We start from the raw sequence: 23,570 nt of genomic DNA on the forward strand, positions 1-23,570 counted from the left end.
AGACTAGGGCAAGAACAAAAAACTTTGGAAAGTAACACTTTTTCATTTTATATAAACCTCTCTTAGTTATACTTCCACCACGCAAAGTTATATGTAGATATTCCACCGAATAAAGGGGGAAAAAAATAAACTTTCGAAAGCGACACTTTAACATGTTCATTTGCCTAATATCAACCGCCAAGAAAAGTGAGCCTTTTTATATTGAGTGGATGATTTACAGTGAGGTTATTAGCATCATCTGCGCATGGACTTTGCACATGAACGCCAAACAGGAAATTGTTTTTTCTTTATCATCCACTTTGAGAGACAGGTTTCTTGATCTGATCTGCAATCGTTCATCTGTGTTCTTTATTTCCCTTGAGGAGGATATAGCTTCTTGAGGTTCTTCAGGAAATCTTCAGGGTATCTTAAAGGAGAAGATCACGGGTTGGGGGTATGATTGGGTGCTTTTAAAGGAGAGCTGGGCGGACCACAGAATGGGAGTGATGCACTGCGATAAAGACTTGGATGCAAATTGGGTACTGTCTTAAAGAAGTATCAGCGCTGTGTGGGTAACACTGGGTGTCTTTGATCTGAGTGGATCGATCACATATATGTGATTGGGTGTTTTTAGTGAGAATACCGACAGTGTTGCGTGGGTAACACTGGGCATATAGTGGATAAGATCACAAAGTGGGTGTAAATGGGTGTCTTAAAATGAGAAGACAACAGAATGGGAACAATTGGGTACAGTCTCAAAGAAGTACAGTGTTTAGTGGGTATCACTGGGTATCTTAGCAGATCAGATCACAAATGAATTTGATTGGGCGTCTTAAAGGTAGAGGAAGGGGCATTTTCCCCACTAAATTCAAAACTTGTCTATCTGTACCTGTGCTCGAAATAAACAGGGTTTGTATGTAAACTACATTAAATAATCAAAAATGTAGCATAGTATGGGGAAAAAAACCCTGTTTTCTTTAACAAGTTTATGGTTGTACAATTTGATAATTATTGTGAATGGGCCCTAAATGACGCTGAGCAAACAGCCAAACCCAACAGCGATAGCTGCAGCTCATGATTACAATTACACTGTATCAGTCCTTAACAGTGAACCATGTTAATAATACGCCCACCTACAGAGCCGATTGTATTACCGGAGTCCAACCTAAATGTTAGTTGTTCTCCATCGCGGTGTAGCAACAAACCCAGCGAGCACTTATCGTCTTCGGCTGTGTTGTATCTCCACCACGCTTTGATGAGAGGGTTTAGCCCTCGTGGCACTTATTCCACATTTTAATTGGAGCACAGCTGAGGATGGCAGGGTCGGTTCTCAATCAACTTCACAGCGAGCCCACCCACACATACTCAGGCTGCTGGGTTGCAATGCTTATAATCACATATTGCTGATACATAAACGGATTTCGAATAAGTATCACACACTGACAAAATGTGTCTATTTATTTGTTCATTGTCTTGCTTGCCCCCATGATCACCTGATATGTGGTGAGGGTGTAGCAACCAGTTTTGGAAGTTGGGCATGCTGAATTAAACTGATGTCCTCAGTATTTATCTTTGGTTTTATAAGTCCCCTGGGACATTCTTAATGGATTGTGTTTTTTGTGATTTTGATATGAATTTCCCTCCCCGACTCCCTCACCCCAATTAACAAATAGTTAAACAGTTACCTTTATCCACCACCACATTGTTCACTACTTTCCTAATTTAAAAAAAACTCAAAACCGTAGGATTCAAATTGTCCACTATAATTAGTGTTTGTCAGATCATCCACTACCTTATCCACTATATTGTCTAAGAGAGGTTTGCTGTGAACACCATGTGAAAATCTCATTTAAATAATTTTGGTTCTGAAAAGAGCAGGTGGTTCACAACTCAACATATCGATCAGTATGCTCTGATCATCTTCGGGAGAACTGCCACTAACTATCCACTAACTATCCACTACATTGTCCACTAACTGTCCACTACATTGAAATACTAAATAAACACTACTTTTACTAAACAAATAAAGATGAGGCAGGTGTACAAAAGACTCCAAAACACCGCTCTTCTGGCCATATCAACATTCTGAAACGAGTTGACATTCTATAACAAGCTAACAAAGAAACAACCATCCCTGGTTTCACACTCAGCGAGACAGGTTTTGCATTATCCTACGAGGTGTTTACCGTTAAATGTCGCAAGACTGGATCCAGACGATAATGAAAGGGGGGGGGGGGGGTGGGAGAGTCTCTCATGTGTCAGACCTAAAACCCATGGTAACGATAAGATTCCTCTCTCCGGGACGGTGCAAGACTTTTCAATCACTGCGCTTGTCACTCTACTGAGCCTCTTGATTGATTTTTGATTAACTCCAGTCCACATACTACGAGGCAGGACACCAGACAATGAGGACCTTAAAGTAACTTTCCTTCATCGATCAGAATCCAACGACGATCCTCTTACTCAATTTCGATGAGCGTACGAGACATTTCCATTATACTTTTGTCATCCATGTAGTTTTATATGAGCTTTGCGCAATTCAACATAAAACACTTGATGAGGAGCATCTTAAGCAGGAAAGTTCTTTTCATAACTGAGAAGTCTCCCGAACTCAGAAAATCTACTCCACCATAGTAGAGAAGTCTCCTTAATTCTGAAAATAACTCGGTGGTAGTAGTAGAAATTGCAAGACAAGGTCTCAAAAGAGCATAATCTACCAAGATGGTGTTACCGCAAACCACATTTTCAATCACTACACAACATTCATTAATGAATACTGATTAATTAAATGATCAATAACAGCACGCAGGGATGAAAGCTAAGTAAACTTTCTCACATTCATGAAATCTTCCTCAGCAACTCTAGATGGACTCTAGATAGATATAACTTCTAGAAATGATACAATTAGAACCAAATTTGCATAGAGGTAGTGAACTGTTGAAACTTTTTTGAGTCTAAAATATTGAGTTGCACCAACCATGTCATCAACTATTCATTTTTAATAGTGATAGTTTATTTGACTTTTGCAAAGTGGCAAAAGTGAGCGCTAAGCATTTTATATATATATTTTTAATCAATGTCATGCAATATGTTCATCGGTTTTTCTCTATCTTCTTGTGTCTCAGATGGCCGACAGATCTTAAACTTGTCTGTCAGTTTATTATGTTGGTGGATTACATAAAGTGCTTACACTGCCAGCAACTGTTTTGTTGGCAAAAATAAATTCCATAATGTTCCTTTAAATTGTAGAGAACTATAGTCACTAGAGCTTACATCCACAAAACAAATCAAGCAGTTGTTGCCGTTAGGTTCCGATGGATTCAAGGAGAAATCTGGTTAAGTCATGAGAGAAGAAAAACTTACCGTCCATTGACCATTAACCCTGATCTTGAGTTGATCAGCATCCACAAGACGCATTTGATGGCGTCTGTCCAGGATCCGTCGGTGTGATGGTGGCCGCTGGTCGCATACTCTGATCCGTATCGATGCTCTCCGACATCTTATCGCAGATGATATCAACCAGCCGCTCAAATGTCTGCTTGACGTTAATGTTCTCCTTAGCACTCGTCTCAAAGAACTCCAACCCTGAGGGGGGCAAGATAGCAATTGAGAAGACAAAAAAAAACGTCAGTTAGAGATGCCATTAAGTATTTCGGAAAAGGGTGATGGAATGATAGCAATTAGTGTAAAATCAAAGTGAGTCAGAGTCGTCTTTACACCCACAAGACACGCAAAAGGAGATGCCATTATGTATTTTTGGAAAAGAGCGATGGAAAATTTGGATTTAGCCATGGTTGGAAGTCATTCCATGCCGGCGGAGCATCTAATAGAGAGACAAATAGGATTTGGATGTTCTCTTGGGGTGGTGTCGGCTTCACATCCCAAAGATACTAAATGTAATCACGTCTTGACAAATAACAAGGAATTGCAGTCAACGTCTTAGGTTTTATATGTCTGTGGATATTGCTTGGGAAATCTATAAGGTGGGACGATGGATTCGTAACTGAGACCTTTTAATTGGATTGAGAAAAATTATACGTTGGACAGTGTCCTTGTTACACCCAACGGATGTGTACATGAGTATGCCATGATTATGGGTATTTCGAATTCAATTTCAAACCATCCGAAGTTTCTATCTAATACTGCTAGATATTTTTAACGATTATTTTGTTGGTCAATTCAATGCAATTTTTCCATTGGCAGCTTATAAGGCAAAGTATACATTTGGTTTTTAAAACCAGTCGATTAATTTAATCCCATATAAATGAAGATGTCTATAGCAAAAACCAACTCATGAGAATTTAATTTAAAAAGATGGTAGCGTTTTTGAGATATCACTAAAAATCTAGAGTGGTTATGTCCATGCGGTGAGTATTGGAAATCTGAAAATCTGAACAGTCTTTGGAATCAAAATTTGGTCACACTAGTCACTGATAAGGCCATGTCAAAGCTGGTTAATTTTCAAAGGCAACACAAAACCCTGCAAACCCAATGACTCTACTGCAGCTGATGGTAAAACATCACTTTGTAGTCAATAACGAATACAATTTTTGATTAAAACATTTTTAAATCTTGTTGTATAGTCCATCTTTATATCAACGCAAACAACCAGGAGAATCTTCGGTTGTCTACGTAACTTCATCCAGCCTGTTCAGCTGTGTGAATACTTCACTTCAACGCCTTTGTTTACAACTCCCCAATGGTTGATCTATAAATATACAGGTACTGTAAAATACAATAGCCTATGGTGACCAAATACATTTTTTCAATTTAAAATATTTTTACATTTTAGATGAGAAAAAAACATCAGGAAGATATAAAAAAAAATGTTTTTCATCACTTCAAGATTCCTTTTGACTGTCTGCAACAGGGACCCTGGTAACTCTAAGACCCTGGGTGTACGATAAGTGTAATTTGATATCATTATTTGTGCAGGACTTGAGACGCAACCTACTGTTGTGTTTCACTTTAAGAAAAAACAACTAAATTGAACACGGAAATAAAACTCAGGTCGGTAAACAAATTGTATTATAAAAAAAAAAAAAAATACTCTGGCTACTGTACTTGCAATCAGTGTTTTACAGACCATTGTAACAGATGGATCTATTAGTTGCTTTGAAAGCAATGGATGGAAGTACAGTTGCAAGAGCTTTTTTTAATAATATGATTTGTATCAAATGACTGCCAAGAATCATTACTCAGTGATCCAGCATGAAAAAGCAACTTCAGTCGCTCAGGGAAAAGGGTCGTTACAGACAAATAAATCGTATTTTTGCCTATGGAATAGGGAAGGTGTACCCCATCTTGCTAGAGTAGTCTACCCTCTTTTGCTCGGTAATGTCACCTGTTCATCAGACAAATTATCTTTTACAAAATTCTGAAAGATCATGTCAAGGATGAATTCATCACAAAAATACATTGAGCAAGAAGAAGAAATAACTCCAAACAATTGAAACAGACAAACTGATCAATACCGAATGCTTTCCGGCTAATTTTATCTCTGAAAATCAATTTGCTCATCACTCATGTTTGCCCTTCACGACAGCTGTGAAATACATGTATGTGGTCCTGATACATGCAACTATAAAAAGAAGTTCCGTCGGAATGTGATTCCCTACTCCATTTATGATATTGTGGGTAGTGTAAACAGATAATCGTGGTCTTTGCATTGCCCATCCCCGCATTCCCCTTCATTATCAACCAGTCCCTAATCCTAAATCCTTCCGTATCACTCGGCAACATTGTTTGCGTTTCAGACAAAAAAACAAAACCCTCAGTGCTGCGACACCGGGAAGGGGAGAATGGGAACACATGTATAAAAAGAGTACATATTTTTGAGAATGGGTGCAGTTTCGGTTTGTTAATTCCAAAGTGGGGTGCAGGGACACCTCAAATGATGTTTATCAATATGAATGTTGCGCCTCAGTTTGCAAATGAGGCACAACTCAAGCAGAAACAAGGCAGTGAATTATACATATAGTTGGGGAAACACTGGTTAGTAAGTTGGCAAGTAAGCAAACTGGCACCAGATTTGTACATTCCCTAAAGGAAAACCAGTTAGCAAATGCCCTTCCATTCACCCTCCTCTAAGTTGCCACACCCCTAGTTTCCAGCTTAAAGCGACACGTTGTCTGTGGTTGATATGTCCATGAAAAGTGTTTGAAACCGTTTGTTATAAAATGCATATGGTTAGAACGATGTTTAAAAAGTAGAATATAATGATCCACGCAAATATGCCTCGAAACTGCATGGTTTTCCTTTAACTAACATGAAGGTTGCGCCAAAAACAACCAAAGAGAGAACTTAGAAGCCAAGACTCAACAACCAAAAACCTTTTTCAGCATAATGACAAAAAAGCCAAGGCTTAAAAAAAATAAAAAATACAGAAGAAACAAAAATCACAAAATCAGTTTAAACCGAATTTCTTACTGAGATCTCTTGATTAGATACTAATGCAAATTGATAAAGCGCTTCTAGTTCACACAACAACCTTCATCACAAATTACCACAGATATGAAAAACAAGAGATTCAAGCCAATTGAATAGCCTCGCTTTGCGCTCAAAATCGTTCTTGTGATAGGGAGTGGGGGGGGGGGGCTGGGAGGGAGAGGACGGAGTTTCATCATCCAATTACAGAACTCTCCGTCGATATACCTTGCTAGGATGACGACGAAGGTAAACGAGATATTTAATTTACTCCTGGTTCAATTAATATCAATGTATTCAACCTTCGCAAGGAAGCACTACTACATGGGGTCCTCCAGGGAACAATGGCAGTAGGAGAATACCATATTTGCATAGGTAATTGCTGTGCAAGACCTCCATCCTGACGTATTATTATTTTTTTTTTCGGTATTGTTTGAAGAGTGGGTGATTTGTCTTGTGTAAACACGCATGCAAAAAGCAAATCTCAGGTTTACATCAAGGAAATATTTGAAGAACAAATTTGCATACATTTTACGGTTTTAATTAAAAAATAGTCTATCTTGTTTGTTTTTTTGTGTGCTAATTCTTATTTTGTGTGCATGTTTGGTGGTGCATATACTTTAAAGAGAAAATTCAATATTGGTTTTTAGAACAACTGATTCAATCCTACATAAATATCATGTTCCTTTATCACCAGCAATGTTGAGGCCATGAAGAATAATCAATTAAAGAATTTATATTTTGTTTTTTTCAAAATTGGGTTGACCCACCTACCCACTCCAAATTTCAATTTTGAAAGATTAAATGCCTTCATAATTTAATCTATACGGTGAATAACAAAATAATGCCTCAAATAAACCAGATATTTTAGATCAAAGGTCTCCAACATTATTGGTTTTCATTGGCTTCTCCTGGCTTTTGTTTAATCGGAAATGATATTGACAACCTTGGCCACATGGGTATTTTTCCTCTTCTTTTTGTTCCTTACTATATGTATATATTTCTCGGTTGAATTTTAAAAAACATCACTTATTTCCCACCCGTAATTTCGGGGGAAAAAGGGAAAATCAATTTTATGAATGTCCCCTTCTTTGTGACATAACATGTTTACAAAACAATCACAGAGCCTTGGCTTCGTCTCTCAAAGAGCTAAGATCAATCTTTACTGCGATCAATCTTAATTGTTAAGCAAGCAAAGTGTGATGTCACAATTCAAATCACTATGGTGATTGTGACAACCCATCTTAAGATGAATCTTAGTGCTTTGTGAAATCGAGCCCTTGGCTTCCTGGAGGCATGATTTCTACACATCTCGACGGAAGAAAACATGATATCTTACATAATAATATGTATATTTTATGGAGATTGTGCTGTCAACAACAAAATATCTCAAAACTTCATCAGTTACCTTTTGAACTCTTGGATTTGGCTGGAAATCATAACACAAAGTGCAAAAATTTTCCATGTAAGCAGTGTATTTAGGTAGTATCTTACCTGCCAGAAAAGACCTGGAATGTGCAAGGTCACTGTTTTCATAAACAAAGGTTTATTAAGTAGGTTTAAACAGCATTGTTTTGAATAAAAACTGAATCATTATTTTAAGAAATGTTGAGTCTAGTGGGTCTTTCACCCCCCCCCCCCACTAAAAAAAAAGGATAACAACAAAAGGCAAGACAATCTTAAAGAGAAGGTATAGGTTTGATAATCGCTCTTAAAATTAATGCAAATAAAACCTTTTGATTTGAAGCCTACAGCAGCTTACAACAGTATACAGCATTTTGAGAACCATTTTACCTCTAAGTTACGCTGTTATGTAACAAGATATCAGTTTTTATGCCCCAAAATTTTTAATCTGAGAAACAGTACTCTCTTTAAATGGTTCTCAGATTGTAGATTCCTATTAAAGGGAAGGTACACGTTTGGTAATTACTCAAAACAAATAATAACTTAAAAACTGACTTGGTAACGAGCATTGGAGAGCTGTTGATAGTATAAAACATTGTGGGAAACGACTCCCTCTCAAGTAACGTAGTTTTTAAGAAAGAGGTAACTTCTCACTAAAATATTAAAAGACTTCTAGCTAGAGGTCTCTTATTCCTATCTGAAAGCACACAAATTCGTCCAACGAGGGTGTTTTTTTCTTTCATCACTTTTTCGCAACTTTGATGACCCATTTAGCTCAAATTTTCCCAGGCTTGTTATTTTATGCTTATGATGGGATACACCAAGTGAGAACACTGGTCTTTGACAATTACCAAATGTGTACAGTGCCTTTAAGGATTGTTCATCCTATGTGGACATATTCGCTCTGAATTTTTGGCAGTGTCTAAAACCTTAACCACACTTTGCAATGAACTTTACACATGATAGATTCATTGTATAAATCTGCATTTGTATATGATTAAAACATCGAATGACGTTTACAAAAACACACTTGGGTATACTTATACTTCAACTCAGTGATTTGAGAGTGTTGTTGATGACATTAAACAAAAATGCAGGTACCAGTATTTTATTCTACCTTATATATCACATGAAATATCACCAGTGATTAACTTGATGGCGGTAAATTGTAAACTCAAAGATTCAATTCAAGAAACACACCTATTCTGCAGTTGTAATTTGCCAAAATGATGAACTTGCAGTCAAATTTTTGCTGGTACCGGGAATTGTTCACAGAGAATTCTGAAAGTTTCCAACAATTATCTGTGTGTGAATCGGCTGTAATTCCACTTGTGTTGCAAGATAAAGCATCAAGCAAGCCAGGTTAAAAAAGAAAATCAGACCACATTTTAAGATGGATGTGTTCGTATATCATGCAATTTGGTTTCTTTTGAAAAAAGATTTCCCACTGTTTAATTGTGTGTACCATTTGACAGCCAGGAAGAACAGCCCTTTGAAAATTGATGGGGCTACCCTCGCAAGTCAGGATCATGGAAATTAGTGAATAAATGAATAAATACATGAATAAAAACATCAATAAATAATACGTATAAATATATAAAGTCTCCTCAATATTTATGGTTTTTTGTTTGAATATAGGTTATCAATTTAATTTCTTTGTATTACCTCCCTAGCTCATTGTATCTGTTATGTGTATTTATTGGAGCTTGTTTTATTGATGTATGTTGTTGCTGATGCTGTTGTTGAATAAATGGACTAGTATAACTCCACATCAAGGGAAGAAAAAAAAATACAGCAATAAATAATACGTATAAATATATTAAATCTCCTAAATTTTTCCAAATCTGCTTTCTTTTAAAAATCAGAACGGACATTCGTGACGAACCTAGGCACAGTATCAGGAGCCCCCCCCCACCCCGGATATATACTCATGTACAAATGTTTTTACACATATATCTGGATGGCTTTTGCATTACGCATGTACAGTAGTCAAGTTCTACACATTTACTGAACTGTGCATTCATATGGATTATGGATTTCTTTGTACATACATATTATATTTTAGTCTATATGAATATTTTTAATTTGTGTATTATCCTTTCCTGTAATTGGCGGCTCGTCCGCTGTTGGTTTGGTCAATAAATATATTATACAGAATAAAGGACTGATTCGATATAGCTATGGTCACAACAGACGTTTGTACAAAATTACATCAGTTTGTTCCAAACCATGGACGCGCCCAGCCGTCGTTTTCACCAAACTCTTCCTAACTTAGGATTAATCGTAGAACTTAGGACGGGTTCAGTTCCGTATCAAAATAGGTAGGACGCATTGAACTCATCCTAAGTTAGGACGGGTTACTCGTCCTAACTCGAGATAGGATTGATCCTAGCGTTTGGTGAAATCGGCTGCAGAAGGCTTTGATACGCATGGCAAGATAGGGCTCTATGGACGAACAACCCAATGCATTACGCCAAATGAAAATAAACCCCTTTTTTCCCATCTCAACACGCAGCTCAAAAAAACATGAAGCCCTAGAGCATTTAATGAATCATATTGTAGTCATATCAATTTGTCTTTACTAGATAGATGAATGTAGTGCCGTTGCTATTGAGCCAGCGCTTGCATTAAAAACAAAAACGATCGCAAAGTGATGACTCATGATGGCTTAAAATTATACGAGAAAACCTTTCACGCTTCAGCATGGTTTGTCACATCATTAATAAACCATCTCATGTATATTATGCACTTAGTATCATATGCACACAGCCGCAGAGCAAAACCAAACATGATATTGTTCATTCTTAAAACTCTGGCGCAATCCAGACCAAAATTTATGGATGTTTGACCGAAGCATGCTGAATTGAAAACAAGGTCTCAAAACATTCTCTATTTGGTGTTTATCTTGGTTTTGAATGCCCTACTGTGAAAGCTAATACACAATTATTGAGTGGCTCAGAGTGGAATAGGAGGAATATTATCGCAAGGTAAAATTTGGACTCTTCCATTTCACGAGGCGAAGCCGAGTGAAATGGAACAGTCCAAATTTTACCGAGCGATAATATTCCTTCCATTCCACGAATTAAAGCCACTCAATATTTGTTTTATATAGATCCTTGTCATTTGATGTATTTTAAAAGTATAACATTATGAAAAATCACACAACCAAAAATCATATAGCGCCGCGTAGCGGCAACAATGCACAAATTTAATAGCAATCGGATCACAACCTTTTGCAAAGGTGCTCCTTTGTTTTAGCAGGGGCGCGATGGCGCTATACTGTCAAAATCATTGGGAACAAGGATGATCCTAACTGTTGAATGGGAAATGCTATTCCCCATGGGCGGATAGGTCTTTTTGATCGCCGGTGCGGATGGGAGTAATAGTGAATGTCATGGAAGTAAGTTCTACCGACATGACCAATCAAATGACAAGGATCTGTATCAGTTATATAAAGCAATCTATACAGCATTCTCTTTATGGTTTTTGTGTGAAATTGGTGTTTATGGGTAAAAACCAAAATGAATATTGCGTATCCCTGATGCAAATTTAACATCTATAAAATCGTTCTCGTTATTAAGATTAACACTGATTTTTTTTTGGGGGGGGGTGAGGATGAATTTATGCAAAAATTTAAACAAATTTTGTCATTTCATAATCTGAGAATGTCAGGTAGTCTTGATACACACCTTGCAGGTTTCCCAATGGTTTTAGCCAGAATTCTGAAATAGTTGTCCCAGATTTGACTGGAGGGGAAAAAAGGCGCACCAACATTTACTTGTCTTTTTATGCAGGCATGGAAAACAAAAGTATGCTGTCAAGATTCAAAACAGGGTGACTAAAAGACCCAACATCTCTGTATTTATGATTGATTATATTTTTTTTCAGTATAAGCAACCAAGGGAATGGATATTTCACAGCGACTGATTTTACCCTTTTAGTTGTTTCAAACATTATTGATAAAAACATTCACCTGTGCAAACGGTGTTGTCCTTTTAAAGAATTAAAATACGCTATGATTTCACGACACAAGAGCTCTCAGAATTGAATTGAAAGGGCACTGGCTGATCCAAGATAGCTGATGATGGGAAAAGGGAGGGAGGGGCGAAAGGGAGGGGGGCAGGAGGAAGGGGAGCTGATGAACATGAGTTTTCCTGAAGTAAAAGCTATCTGGTCGATAACTATAAAATTATTCACGGCTACAAATATCAAAGGTTGCAGATGAATGGGGAGGTGGCCGGGAAGAAGGCAGAAGAAGGATGACACGACATGAATCCATGAGCAAAATCGGCAGAACTACATATGGGTGAATACTCCAAAAAGTATTTTGGTGAATACACAGTCTCCTGACGATTGACTAGAGCAAGCTAGTCGAACGTTGAGACCAATTCAAGAACTGACTCCGCAGTAGTACAGTCAAATTACGATCCTCTAAGCTAAAGTAGTAGTCCCAGCCAATTGTCTATACCTTCGGCCCGGGTAGTAGTTAATAAAGCAGGACAGTTCTTTTCAGAGCTGAGAAGTCTCCCGAAGTCTCCCGACCACCAGATAATCTACTCTGCGGTAGTAGAATAAAGAAAGACAGTTCTCTAAGAACAAACTCTACCTGGCAAGTAGATATACACACATGGTGTTATCGCAAACCAAATATTTTGATACCTCACCATGCAATGCCTCAAATCATATATAATAATAATGGTCATACAAATTTACTTGGTAAGCAGTATTGCAGTTTGTGATGGTGTTAACTATTTTGAGAAAGGATTCCCTTTGAAGTAAAATGGTTTGGATAATTATTCACCCACATAAAATTTGAATCTGAAATAATTCATGAATGACTCATGATTTCTGAGGGTTGGTGTCATGATTTCTACATGATTTCTGAGGGTTGGTGTCTAGTTGTGAATGCTGTGGCTAGAGATGTGGTTGGCACCCGCAGTCATTTCGCTAAATGTAGATGGATTCAACGTTCTTGTGAAAATACTGTGACACTTTTTTGCTGTTTTTCTCAGCAAGTAGACACTGTATTCAGCTGACTTTCACATGTGACTTTTAGTGTTTTCTTTTTTCAAAATGTTGTGTAAAAATTAGCATGACGTAGACAAATACCAATCATTATCCAACATATAAAAATGGAAGCTTATAACTTTCTCAAACCAATAAAAATAGCAACATGTATTTCAAATTTCAAACCACATTATTTTCAAACAAAATCAGCAAAATATCCAAACTAGCCTCTTTAAAACTGAAAAAAAACCAAAAAAAACAATTAAATTAAATTTTTACCAATTTCCCTTCAGACTTCTCCTTCAAATATATGTCCCGAATCAAATCTATTGCACTCTTTCCCTCCAGATCTTCATTATATAATGAATATATGTTACCAATGCTGGAGGGGGGAGGGGGGATTGTAATCCCTAATTTGAGCCGCAACTTGGCTACATCCTGATGCCCGAAGCACGGCGATGAAACGAGGATCGCATCTCCGCGCCCAGTCTGATGGCATATATACTCCGCAGCTTATCATCCTGTATATGCAGCTGAGCTATACACACACCCAATGCTCTAGTAATAACAGATCTAGTAGGTTAATTAATGACATGATTGTGGCATTTGCCAGCATCTTTTTTCATTCGGTCTAGCGACGAGGGAGGATTGTGTTTGCTATATACAGTTTCACGAGTACTGTATTCACTGCACCGTGAAGGCACGCTGATGTTTTATTGTAGCGATTCGCAATATGGTGATATTATAATTGGTCGCTCTCCAAGAATATCTAGGTCAAGACATCCATCACTAATTTTAGAATAAAGTGTAAATTGAATTCCCTTTTTAAGTTCTACAAATAAAATTGAAAAGAGTTTCAAATAAACTAACTCTGTAAATATTTTGGGTTGAACAAAGAAATATTTACTCGAGTGGGACTCCAACCTGTGCTCTACCAACTGAGCTCTCTTAGCCCTAATATTGCCAGTCTCCCTATTGTGTCAATATCTTTTTGTTCAGGGGTGTCAGTCAGGTGTACTGTCTGTAGCATTATCAGATGTGCATTCCTATTAGTGATTATTCTTCCTACACAGACATAACTCTTTCTCCAAACTTTTGGCGGTATCTCAAAAACACGTCCACACTTTGAAGTGAAATTTTCACAGGTTAGTTTTACTGTTTACATCAACATTTATAAAAGATAAAAACAACTTTACCTTTAAACTAAAGACAATACAAGGGAGGAAAATGTAGAATTAAAGACACAAAAGCTTGACCTGGTTTCAGAATAAATGTCTTACCTAGTTGATCTGCCAATGTCTTGCCTTTCTCGGCAGCGATTACCCTCTCATCTTCCATGTCACACTTGTTACCTACTAGGATGACTTGCGCATTGTCCCATGAATATGTCTTGATTTGTGTGCACCTGCAATCAACAAGACAATAAACACAATTCCAGTGTTGATGAACAGGTGTTGGGCGATAGCATCTAGGAGACGGTTATTTTGGGACCTGGGAGAAAGCTCTGTTGATAGACTCACTGCCAACGTAAATGATAATAATACAGGCCGGATAATTCACGGAGACAACGGAGGCAATTGCCTCCATGCCTCCTGCTCACTGCCTTCGTGCCCTTGAAATGCTTCAGTAGAAATTTATAATTTCCTCATATGGTGCCTTTTACCAAGGAGAAAATGCCTTGGTGCCCTTGCACTTTCAAAAACGAAGCATACAGGCATGATAATTGTAACCTTTCTAATATAGTGCATATCATCGTGAGGTCCCGGGGCTCAGTATTTTCCTACAAGATGTGGAGCTATGTGTTGCTTTTACATAGCACCATGTTGGTTTTACAATAATGTGCTGTGGCGCAATATGCAGCCAATAAAACCAGAAACGCCTGGGTTAACCCCATCTCTTTTTCATAAGTGCACTTCGTTCTTTTACGTACATTACACAGCGCATGGGACCAACGGCTTTACGTCCCATCCAAATATTGCAGCAATCATGGTTAAGTGTCTTGTATAAAGACACAATGGCTGAGCTGCTTGTTGATAATATGGTCAAGGGTTTCAGAGACTTTTCAGGTTGACAAAGCGTGGCTTTTTGTCAAGGATTTCCTCCACATATAATAGTATCCATGGTTCTTGTGATGTGTTCGGAGCCCCGTCTCTTAATTCCTTTCGTGGTCAGGTTTTGAGTGCCATATTCTCTTCCAGTAACTAATGTATACATGTATTTACAGTGTTTTTTTTTTTTTTTTTTTTTTTTTTTAATAATTTAATGTAGGCTTTTACTTTTAAAATTTATTTTAAATATATTTTCACAGTCGTTCATGGTGGTCTGTTTCTGTTCCCTATTTTATTTTACTTAATCTTCAATGTATGCTTTAATTTCCTTTCCTAAGATGATTCTATTTTAATTGTTAACTTTGTACATATCAGATTGTTTTTATATAGGCTATATGAATATTTCTTATTTTTTGTTTGTTTATCCTTTCCTGTAATTGGCGGCTCGTCCGCTGTTGGTTTGGTCAATAAATATATATATATATATATAATCACAGTTTTAAAGTTTTTTTCCATAAGGGCAAACAAGATCAGAAACCAAACTAAAGAAGGATGAAATATCATGCTTGTTTAATGAAGCTCTATGAAATTGGACCAAGAGCTACATGTATAACTTCAGTCAAACTTTACTTTGCATTGGAATTTGCTTGATGTACATGTACTTGTTTGCTCTTTATGGTGGCTTTTGGTTATCTCTGTGTTGAAGGACGATTGAGGATGAATATAAATAATGTGTAGTGAGATTTTTGCTTTTAAGATACGAGAAAGTGACCTCGCGAACGTAAGGTGAAAAGAGAGAAAAGCAATGCAACAAAGGAGAAAAAGCATGGCTTTTACAAAGTGCACCCGGGCACTGCCACAATCTGCATCAATGGCACAATAATACAGTACAACGGTACAGTGGTTATGCAGTGGTGAACATTAATCAAAATGGACTGTGTATAAAGAGTACAATTACATTGAGTGGGTACAAAAGAGGGGTACAGTTAGTTTTATAAAGGAGATTTTGGATTCAATCAGGTTTTTTTTTTCAGGAATTGGAAGTTATTTAGAGACACTATTGTGGCATTTTGGGGAAACTGTGTATCTAAGTGGACCATGTCGAAATGGAATTGTGCATCCATGCGTTGATGTCAATTGAGTGTTGTCCGTTACTCAAAACTCTAAGCACATAAGGGCAAACGAGTAAAGTTTCACTGTTTCCATATTTAAAAGTCACATTTTTCTTGAAATTTCTCAACTAAGTGTCACTGCCCTACACTACTAAATGCTGCAAAATGTCGGCTAACTTTTGTCCGAGGTGTGAACATGGGACACAAACAGAAACCATGGGTCCAACTTGAGCCTTTTTTAGTTGTCACAATTGGAGCGTAAAGAACAGATGATTGTGTTGTTAGGGAGGCAATTAATAATATATGTGTGTGGGTGGGTCAACAGAATTAACTAAAATTTGATAAAAATAGAAATAAGCAGAATATCAGTCACAAAGGTGAGATGGCTTGGCTGGGTAGCTTATTCTGTTAAGAATAGTTTTGCTGTGCTTAGCGAGTTTTGTTGTGCTTGGGGTATTTTGTGCTTTAAGCAGCTATATGACATTGGGCCCAGGAATCAGATCTTCATACTTACCAATCTTGAACGCTGTTAAACGACTCCTCATTCGTCACATCGTACATTAGAATGAATCCCATTGCACCTCTGTAGTAAGCTGTTGTGATGGTTCTATATCTCTCCTGACCCGCAGTGTCCTATCAAAATAAACAAAAAAGAATTTAATAAAGTATTTCCGCATTCTCCCTCAGTGGTCTGCCGGCTAAAATGTCAGTTAAAACACCCGAAGACCAGTCAAAAATATATCCAAGCAGTCCCGCTGTCTAGTTCAGTGTTGAAGAGGCATCTCAATATAAGTGCAAAGGCTGACAGACTAGTGAAATAAAAAAACTTAAAGGGAGTGGACACTATTGGCAATTACTCAAAATAATTAGTGCCATAAAACCGTTCTTGGTGACAAGTAATTGGGAGAGGTTGATGGTATAAAACATTGTGAGAAACGGCTCCCTCTGAAGTGCCATAGTTTTCGAGAAAGAAGTGATTTTCCAACAATTTGATTTCGAGACCTCAGATTTAGTACTTGAGGTCTCGAAATCAACCATCTGAAGTTACACAATATCGTGTGACAAGGGTGTTTTTTTCTTTCATAGTTATCTCGCAACTTCGATGACCGATTGAGCTCAAATTTTCACAGGTTAGTTATTTTATGCATATGTTGAGATACACCAACTATGAAGGCTAGTCTTTGACAATTACCAATAGTGTCCACTGCCTTTAACAGTCCTGATTGTAGGCCTAAGGAAGAGGGGGTATGAGTGAAGGCGACTTAAAATGCCATTAAAGTAAAGGCCGTGTTCGAATTCACCTCTCAAACATTTCAATAACAACATATTATTACATTTCTCTAAATAAATTTTAAAAAATCAACTTCTCATTCAAATAATTGTCCAGGTCAATATTACTTGGAAAGAAAATAAGTAGAAAAGTAAAAACATTAAGCCAAGTCTGGGCATATTGATATACATGTACTGAATAACAGATAAAAAAAACCCTCTTCCAATGACACGACGATGACCTTCATACTGGTCCTTTAACATTCACTTTTTGTGTTATCGGAGGTAAAAGTGCTGCCCTACTTTCAACCCTATCGATCACATTACATCAGCACCCTAGGTGTAGCTGACACCACACAATCATTAAATAGTTAATAACTGATTAATTTTTACTCCAATATTTTCATTTTCTTATAAAGTGCATACTCTATCAACCCAAACAAACAGGGGAAAAACCACTTGTCTGAGAGACTTTGTTCAACCTGTTCAGCTGTGTGCATACTTGACCCCAATGCCTTCGTTTACAAATCCGTGAGGGGTCTCTGGTGTATAGTAACAGCCATGCCTCGTCCGGATGAGCAATACAAATTATTATTCATATTTTTATTGAAGTCGATCTCTGCAGAACCCTCAGAGGAGAAAAATCTTCAAGAACCCGTAAAATTATTATAAAAGAAATATGGCTGCTCAGAACTATAGGTCATTAGTGCAATTTGTATGGGTTTGATAAAATAATTCCTTTTGTGTATTTTGGAGCTCCTGGTAATTGGGGTTTATTGATCAAAAGTGGTCTTTCAAGTAATTGTGTGGCACAAAGCAAACAATCATCTAAGGCAACCATTCATTTGTTGATTTTGATATGTATTTTCAAACTTTGATATGCATATATACATGTAGGCCTTTGCTTTTTCATTTAATGACCTTTAGATCTAGCTGCCGGGCGGCCTCGGTGGTCTAGTTGGTAAGACACTGCTCTAGAACGGCAAGGGTCGTGGGTTCGAATCCCACCCGAGTAACATGCCTGTGATATTTTTTTCACAGGACTCGGGAAAGTACTGAGTATACAGTGCTAACACACACACCGGTGTATGGGTAAAAACCAAAATTAATATTCTTTATCCCCGATGCAAATTTAACATCTATTATATAGTTGCGGTACCTGCTGCCAAAACATAGGATTCAAACTGCCTCTAGCTACCGGGCAACCTCGGTAGTCTAGATGGTAAGACACTGCTCTAGAATTGCAAGGGTCGTGGGTTCGAATCCCACCCAAGTAACATGCCTGTGATATTTTTTTCACAGGACTCGGGAAAGTACTGAGTATACAGTGCTAACACACACACCGGTGTATGGGTAAAAACCAAAATTAATATTCTTTATCCCCGATGCAAATTTAACATCTATTAGACCTTTAGATCGTTACAAATATGAAATCGCCATTAGTGGCCTTGTTATAGTTCCGATCTGGTACAGCTCTGAAAGGAGCCGATGGAGTCTCGGTGTTTCAAACAGTATATTCTACTCATCTCCTGGACCAGGAGTTTTAAAGGCAGTGGACACTATTGGTAATTACTCAAAATAATTATTATCGTAAAACCTTTCTTGATTACGAGTAATGGGGAGAGGTTGATAGTATAAAACATTGTAGTTTTTGAGAAAGAAGTAATTTTTCACGAATTTGATTTCAAATTTTAGAATTTGAGGTCTAGAAATCAAGCATCTGAAAGCACACAACTTCATGTGACAAGGGTGTTTTATTCTTTCATAGTTATCTCGCAACTCCGACGACCAATCAAGCTCAAATTTTCACAGGTTTTTTTTATTTTATGCATATGTTGAGATACAGCAAATGAGAAGACTGGTCTTGGACAATTACCAATAGTGTCCACTGTCTTTAAAAAACCTGAATCCAAAAATGAAAAGAGACTTAAGAATCAAAATGAGAACACTGTTTTTATCATCTAAAGTTTTTCACTTGAAATGAAAAACACTTAGAAGATTTATCTGCTCTGTTTTATGGGTGATACTCAGCTTGATTGAAAGATATTTGTGAGACTGGAAATCAGCATCATTTACTTTTTTTAGACGAAGATATTAATTTGGGAAAAAAAACAAAGGCCACGGGACTTGTCCTATTTGAATTTACTGGCCCGACACTGAATTCACTGGCCACGGGCCATTGGTGAATTGTAAAATTGAAGCCATGCTCCAGAAGAAAAAAAAAAAACGTCACCACAAGACAAACCATCACACCTCATTTCCTAACAGTTCCACAAACACAACTTTCATAAAATCAAAGTCCCTCGTAATTCATCCTCGCGCCAAGTCTGCTAATTAGCTCCTTGAATATTTCTCCTCAATGCCCTGGCATTTTACATGCAAGGGCCGCCACGTGGGAGTTCGGAAGACGTATAGAGATAACATCAATAAATAAAACAGAAAAAAACCCTGATCATTGTTAATTAAAGGATATCGAAGCTCTGGCAGGTCCATCGGCGGTGATCGTTGAACCATACAGTAATCTTATCCCCTTTCTCGTTGAAGGATCTGTAACGATTTCCAGAGAGAGTTGCTGACGCCAAGGTGTTTTGATAAATTCTTTACCCTACATCTAGGAAGCTGGTGTTTCTTTCAACCCCCCCCCCCTCCGTCTGTATTCATCGTACAAGAGTTTCATGAATAAGCTTAAAGAGTTTCCTTTAAATAGACTGTGCAAGTCTCACACATATTGCAAACGAGAAAACAAGTCGTGCATGTATTGTAAACGAGAAAACAAGTCGAAAATTTTGTTTGGGGGGAATCAAATCTTCTTTTTAAAACTCACAAAAATATTCTTGAAAATAGGTTTAGCCGAGGAACGCTGGATTGAAACATGGAATGTTTTCTACATGGTAGAAAAAAAAACCTTATGTGCCATTTGGAGCATTCGATATGGTTTCCTTTGTCGCTTTTTGTGTGGTAAAAAAATTAACCCATGGTTTTATTTTGCATATCGACCAAAATTTGGGCGTCTCAGCACACAAACCGTGCGTAAGGGCCCAAAATGTGCTAGCTTGAGCATTGGAGAACCCTGACTTGGATTTCTTCTGTTTGTTCTATCAGGATACCTCGTGTCTTGTGTACCGTGGACTTGAGTCTCCACAGTCTCCAGAGGAATCTTGAGGCAGAAGAGTAACAAAGTGGTCTTTGATGCACATATTTCGCCCCCCCCCCCCCCCATCAAAATAAACTTTGTTATCAGTTTGACTCCACTGTGTTAACTGACAATCAGTGTTAACAAATTGATGACGTACACGTGGAACAAGATAGAAATGATGGAAGACACGATGAAAAGAGTCCTCAATAGATACAGGTGCAGATTCTTTGTCAGACTGCATCCAGGCGGCCATCTTGAATCCATCCTCCGCATCCTCCTCACAGCCCCATCTCTCACCCTCGAGAGGACGTGTAAACAAAAACCTGCCAATATCATTAAAGCTCTTCTACGGCTGGCTGGCTCGGGAAAGATTTCAAAGGCAGTGTGCGGCCAACAAGGCAAGGCTGGAGGTTTCTTCTCAAGCCGATCCAGTTTCCTTCATCCTTGATTCTATTGTGTCTTATAAAATTAGGGAAATTGAATAACTGTGGCCAGGCACCATATTTATTTAGTTGTGTTATTTTCTTACACTGCATGGTCAGCAGGACAGTGACACATTTCTGTTTTTATAAAAACAGTTTTAGTTAAGCTCTATTTAAAGTTTGAGTACAAATAAAAAGCGCATGAAATAATTTTATTAATTTATAAAAAATATCAAAAGCATGTTTCACTGTAGACAGGTTTATTTTTGGTAATAACAAAAACATATTTTTTGAGTCCATATCAATTTGTACTATTTTCCCTTCAACCATCAGTTCGGCTGTATGAAAAGAAAAAAAAGATAACGAAGGTCTACAACCCTGCGCCTCCAATATTTTGTCAGAAAATATTTAGTTTAGAAAACTGTGGTTGGTGGGTAGAAACCAGATCTTTATTTTGTTTGGCCAATTCAGAGTGGGAGAATAATATGAGAAAGAATGAAGGGTAGAGAGAAAGAGTTAGCGATGGTGCCAATGAGCTTAAGCGAACAGCTCAAGAGCGCGCAATCAACAAAGTAGTTTATCATCATGAGGTTTAATCCTGGACTTAACGGTCAGGGTTTGCGCTAAAGTGGGTGGCTAAGGGACAGAGAGCACTCCAACCTTTTTTTTTTTTACAACAGGGAAAAATCAAATAAATAAAAATAAGCAAGGGAGCAGGGGAGTGTGAACATTAATTTTCAACTTATTAAATTATTCAGTTTTTCATGAATTTTTGACCGAATTATTAATCAGATTGCATCTACTTTTCAATCGGAGACTGTTTATTTGTAATGAGCAATTTCAAACTACCCACTGCTAACACATAAGATTTGAACTGCCTCTAGTGAACAGGCTAGCTCGGTAGTAACGTTACTCGGTAGTCTAGTGAAAAGACATCTGCTCTAGCAGGTTCGAATCCCTTCCAAATGATCTGCCTGTGGATTGTTTTTGTATAGAACTCAATAAAGTACTGAGTATGTGCTTTATACACAAGTGAAATCGGTGTAAGGAAAAAAAAAATGAGCTACTTCTTCAAAAACTTATTACATATGATTTTTTTTTTTTTAAATAGTATTAATTGTTGCGAACTGCTATAACCAACCAAAAGGACCTATGGTACAAATGCAAATAAAAACAACAATAAGAGGCCTGACGTTTTGATCCTAGCAATGTCTTTTATAAGAAAAATAAATAAATACATCACTCGTCAAGAAACAAACAGAGTACTTTAGGCCTGGAATTAGAACAATATTATTATGCATTACGTGTAAGGTACGCTATTCAAAGTATAACTATATCACAGCGGTTGAAGGCCATGGAGGAATTTTGAGCAACATAAAATAAAAAAAATTAAAAACACAAATAAATAAATAATAAGTTTGGAAGTCCAGACAAAAATAGATCTAGAGAAAAAGGCCACACAGAGGCATGGTTATAATTTTTTGTTCAATGACAAAGTGAAGTGATTAAAAAATGACATTTTTTGTTTCCTTTGCCGATCAGATTGTCTTATAGGAAAACCAATTTATTGTTTGATTTAATACTCAGTTTAATTACTATCAATGCTATTTCAGAGTAAATGCATTAGTACAACCCCCGGAGGATCAGGTTTGTTTGCCGATCGGAAATTTAGTGAGCTAATAAATAAGACTACTCAGTCATTCGATGTAAACAACAACCTTCGCAAAGAATTGTATTGAACATTTATAAACTGTAAACACTACAGCCCTTATGCCTTTCCAAAATTTAGTTTAGCTATAGCTACTCAGTCATTTGATGTGAAACAACAACCTAAACAAAAAATTGAATAGAAAATTTGTAAATCGTAAATACTACTGTGCCAACTCCCTCCCAGAATATAGTGAGCGCCCAAGACATTACTCAGTCATTCGATGTAAAACAACAACCTACCCAAAGCGATGAAAAAGAAAATTACGAACCATAAACACTACTGCGCTAATACCCTCCCAGAATTCAATGAGAAAATACTAATGCTCAGTCATTCGATGTGAAACAACAACCTACGCAGAATGTTTTTTTATAATTATAAACCGTAAACACTTCTGTGCTAATGCCCTCCGAGAATTTAGTGTGCAGCAAATCAGTCATTCGATGTAAAACAACAACCTACGCAAAGAATTGAATAGAAAATTTATAAAAACTGTAAACACTGCTGCGCTAATGCATTCCGGATCCATTAACTAATACGGGCTTGATTAAGATTCCCCAACCTGTCTGAGTCCACTGATTTATTCGTCAAATTGTGGTGAGGAAGGAATGTGCGTAGTTATCAACCCGTCGTCGTAATTCACTGTAAAAGGCCCCCACTATGTAAATTGACTCAGCGGACGAAACTGAATAAAAACCTATGCCATTACACCCTTACCGTGGCATTTTAAGTTTGACCTTAATTAAAGGGAAGTGACATTTGTGTACACTGCACTGGCACTTTTGGTTGGAGATGTTGTCATTTAGACCTTGTGTTGGGAATTCGGTCCACAGAAACACAGTAATTAGTAGGAGCAACATATTTTCTTTAGTGTTCCTTATGTACATGTATAAGTACCTCTATGATCTAACCAAGTATATATAACACCCCTTTATACAAAAATTATACCTTTTCATTGGTTAAGAGCGCGTCACATGAATGATATGTCTTAGTTTTACTAGAAACCCGGCGACCTTGTGATAGTCGTTTAATGAATGTTTATGAGTGTAATGGTGCGAA

General features: G+C 37.4%; 1 protein-coding gene across 2 annotated transcripts in view; it reads right to left on the minus strand.

The window, feature by feature from the left end:
• Positions 1 to 23,570, minus strand: part of LOC117297457 (ras-related protein Rab-3-like) — a 52,636-nt gene that overhangs the window by 13,384 nt on the left and 15,682 nt on the right. For both annotated transcript variants that reach the window (XM_033780502.1, XM_033780503.1), the window contains exons 3-5: positions 16,491 to 16,609; positions 14,097 to 14,221; positions 3,343 to 3,564 (exon numbers count right to left, since the gene is read on the minus strand). In XM_033780502.1, coding sequence (XP_033636393.1) covers positions 3,377 to 3,564; positions 14,097 to 14,221; positions 16,491 to 16,609 — 432 coding nt within the window. In that variant the 3' untranslated portion in view covers positions 3,343 to 3,376. The remainder of the gene's footprint in view (positions 1 to 3,342; positions 3,565 to 14,096; positions 14,222 to 16,490; positions 16,610 to 23,570) is intronic.

This window comes from Asterias rubens, chromosome 12 (genome assembly GCF_902459465.1).
Source record: "Asterias rubens chromosome 12, eAstRub1.3, whole genome shotgun sequence".
Lineage (NCBI taxonomy): Eukaryota > Metazoa > Echinodermata > Asteroidea > Forcipulatida > Asteriidae > Asterias > Asterias rubens.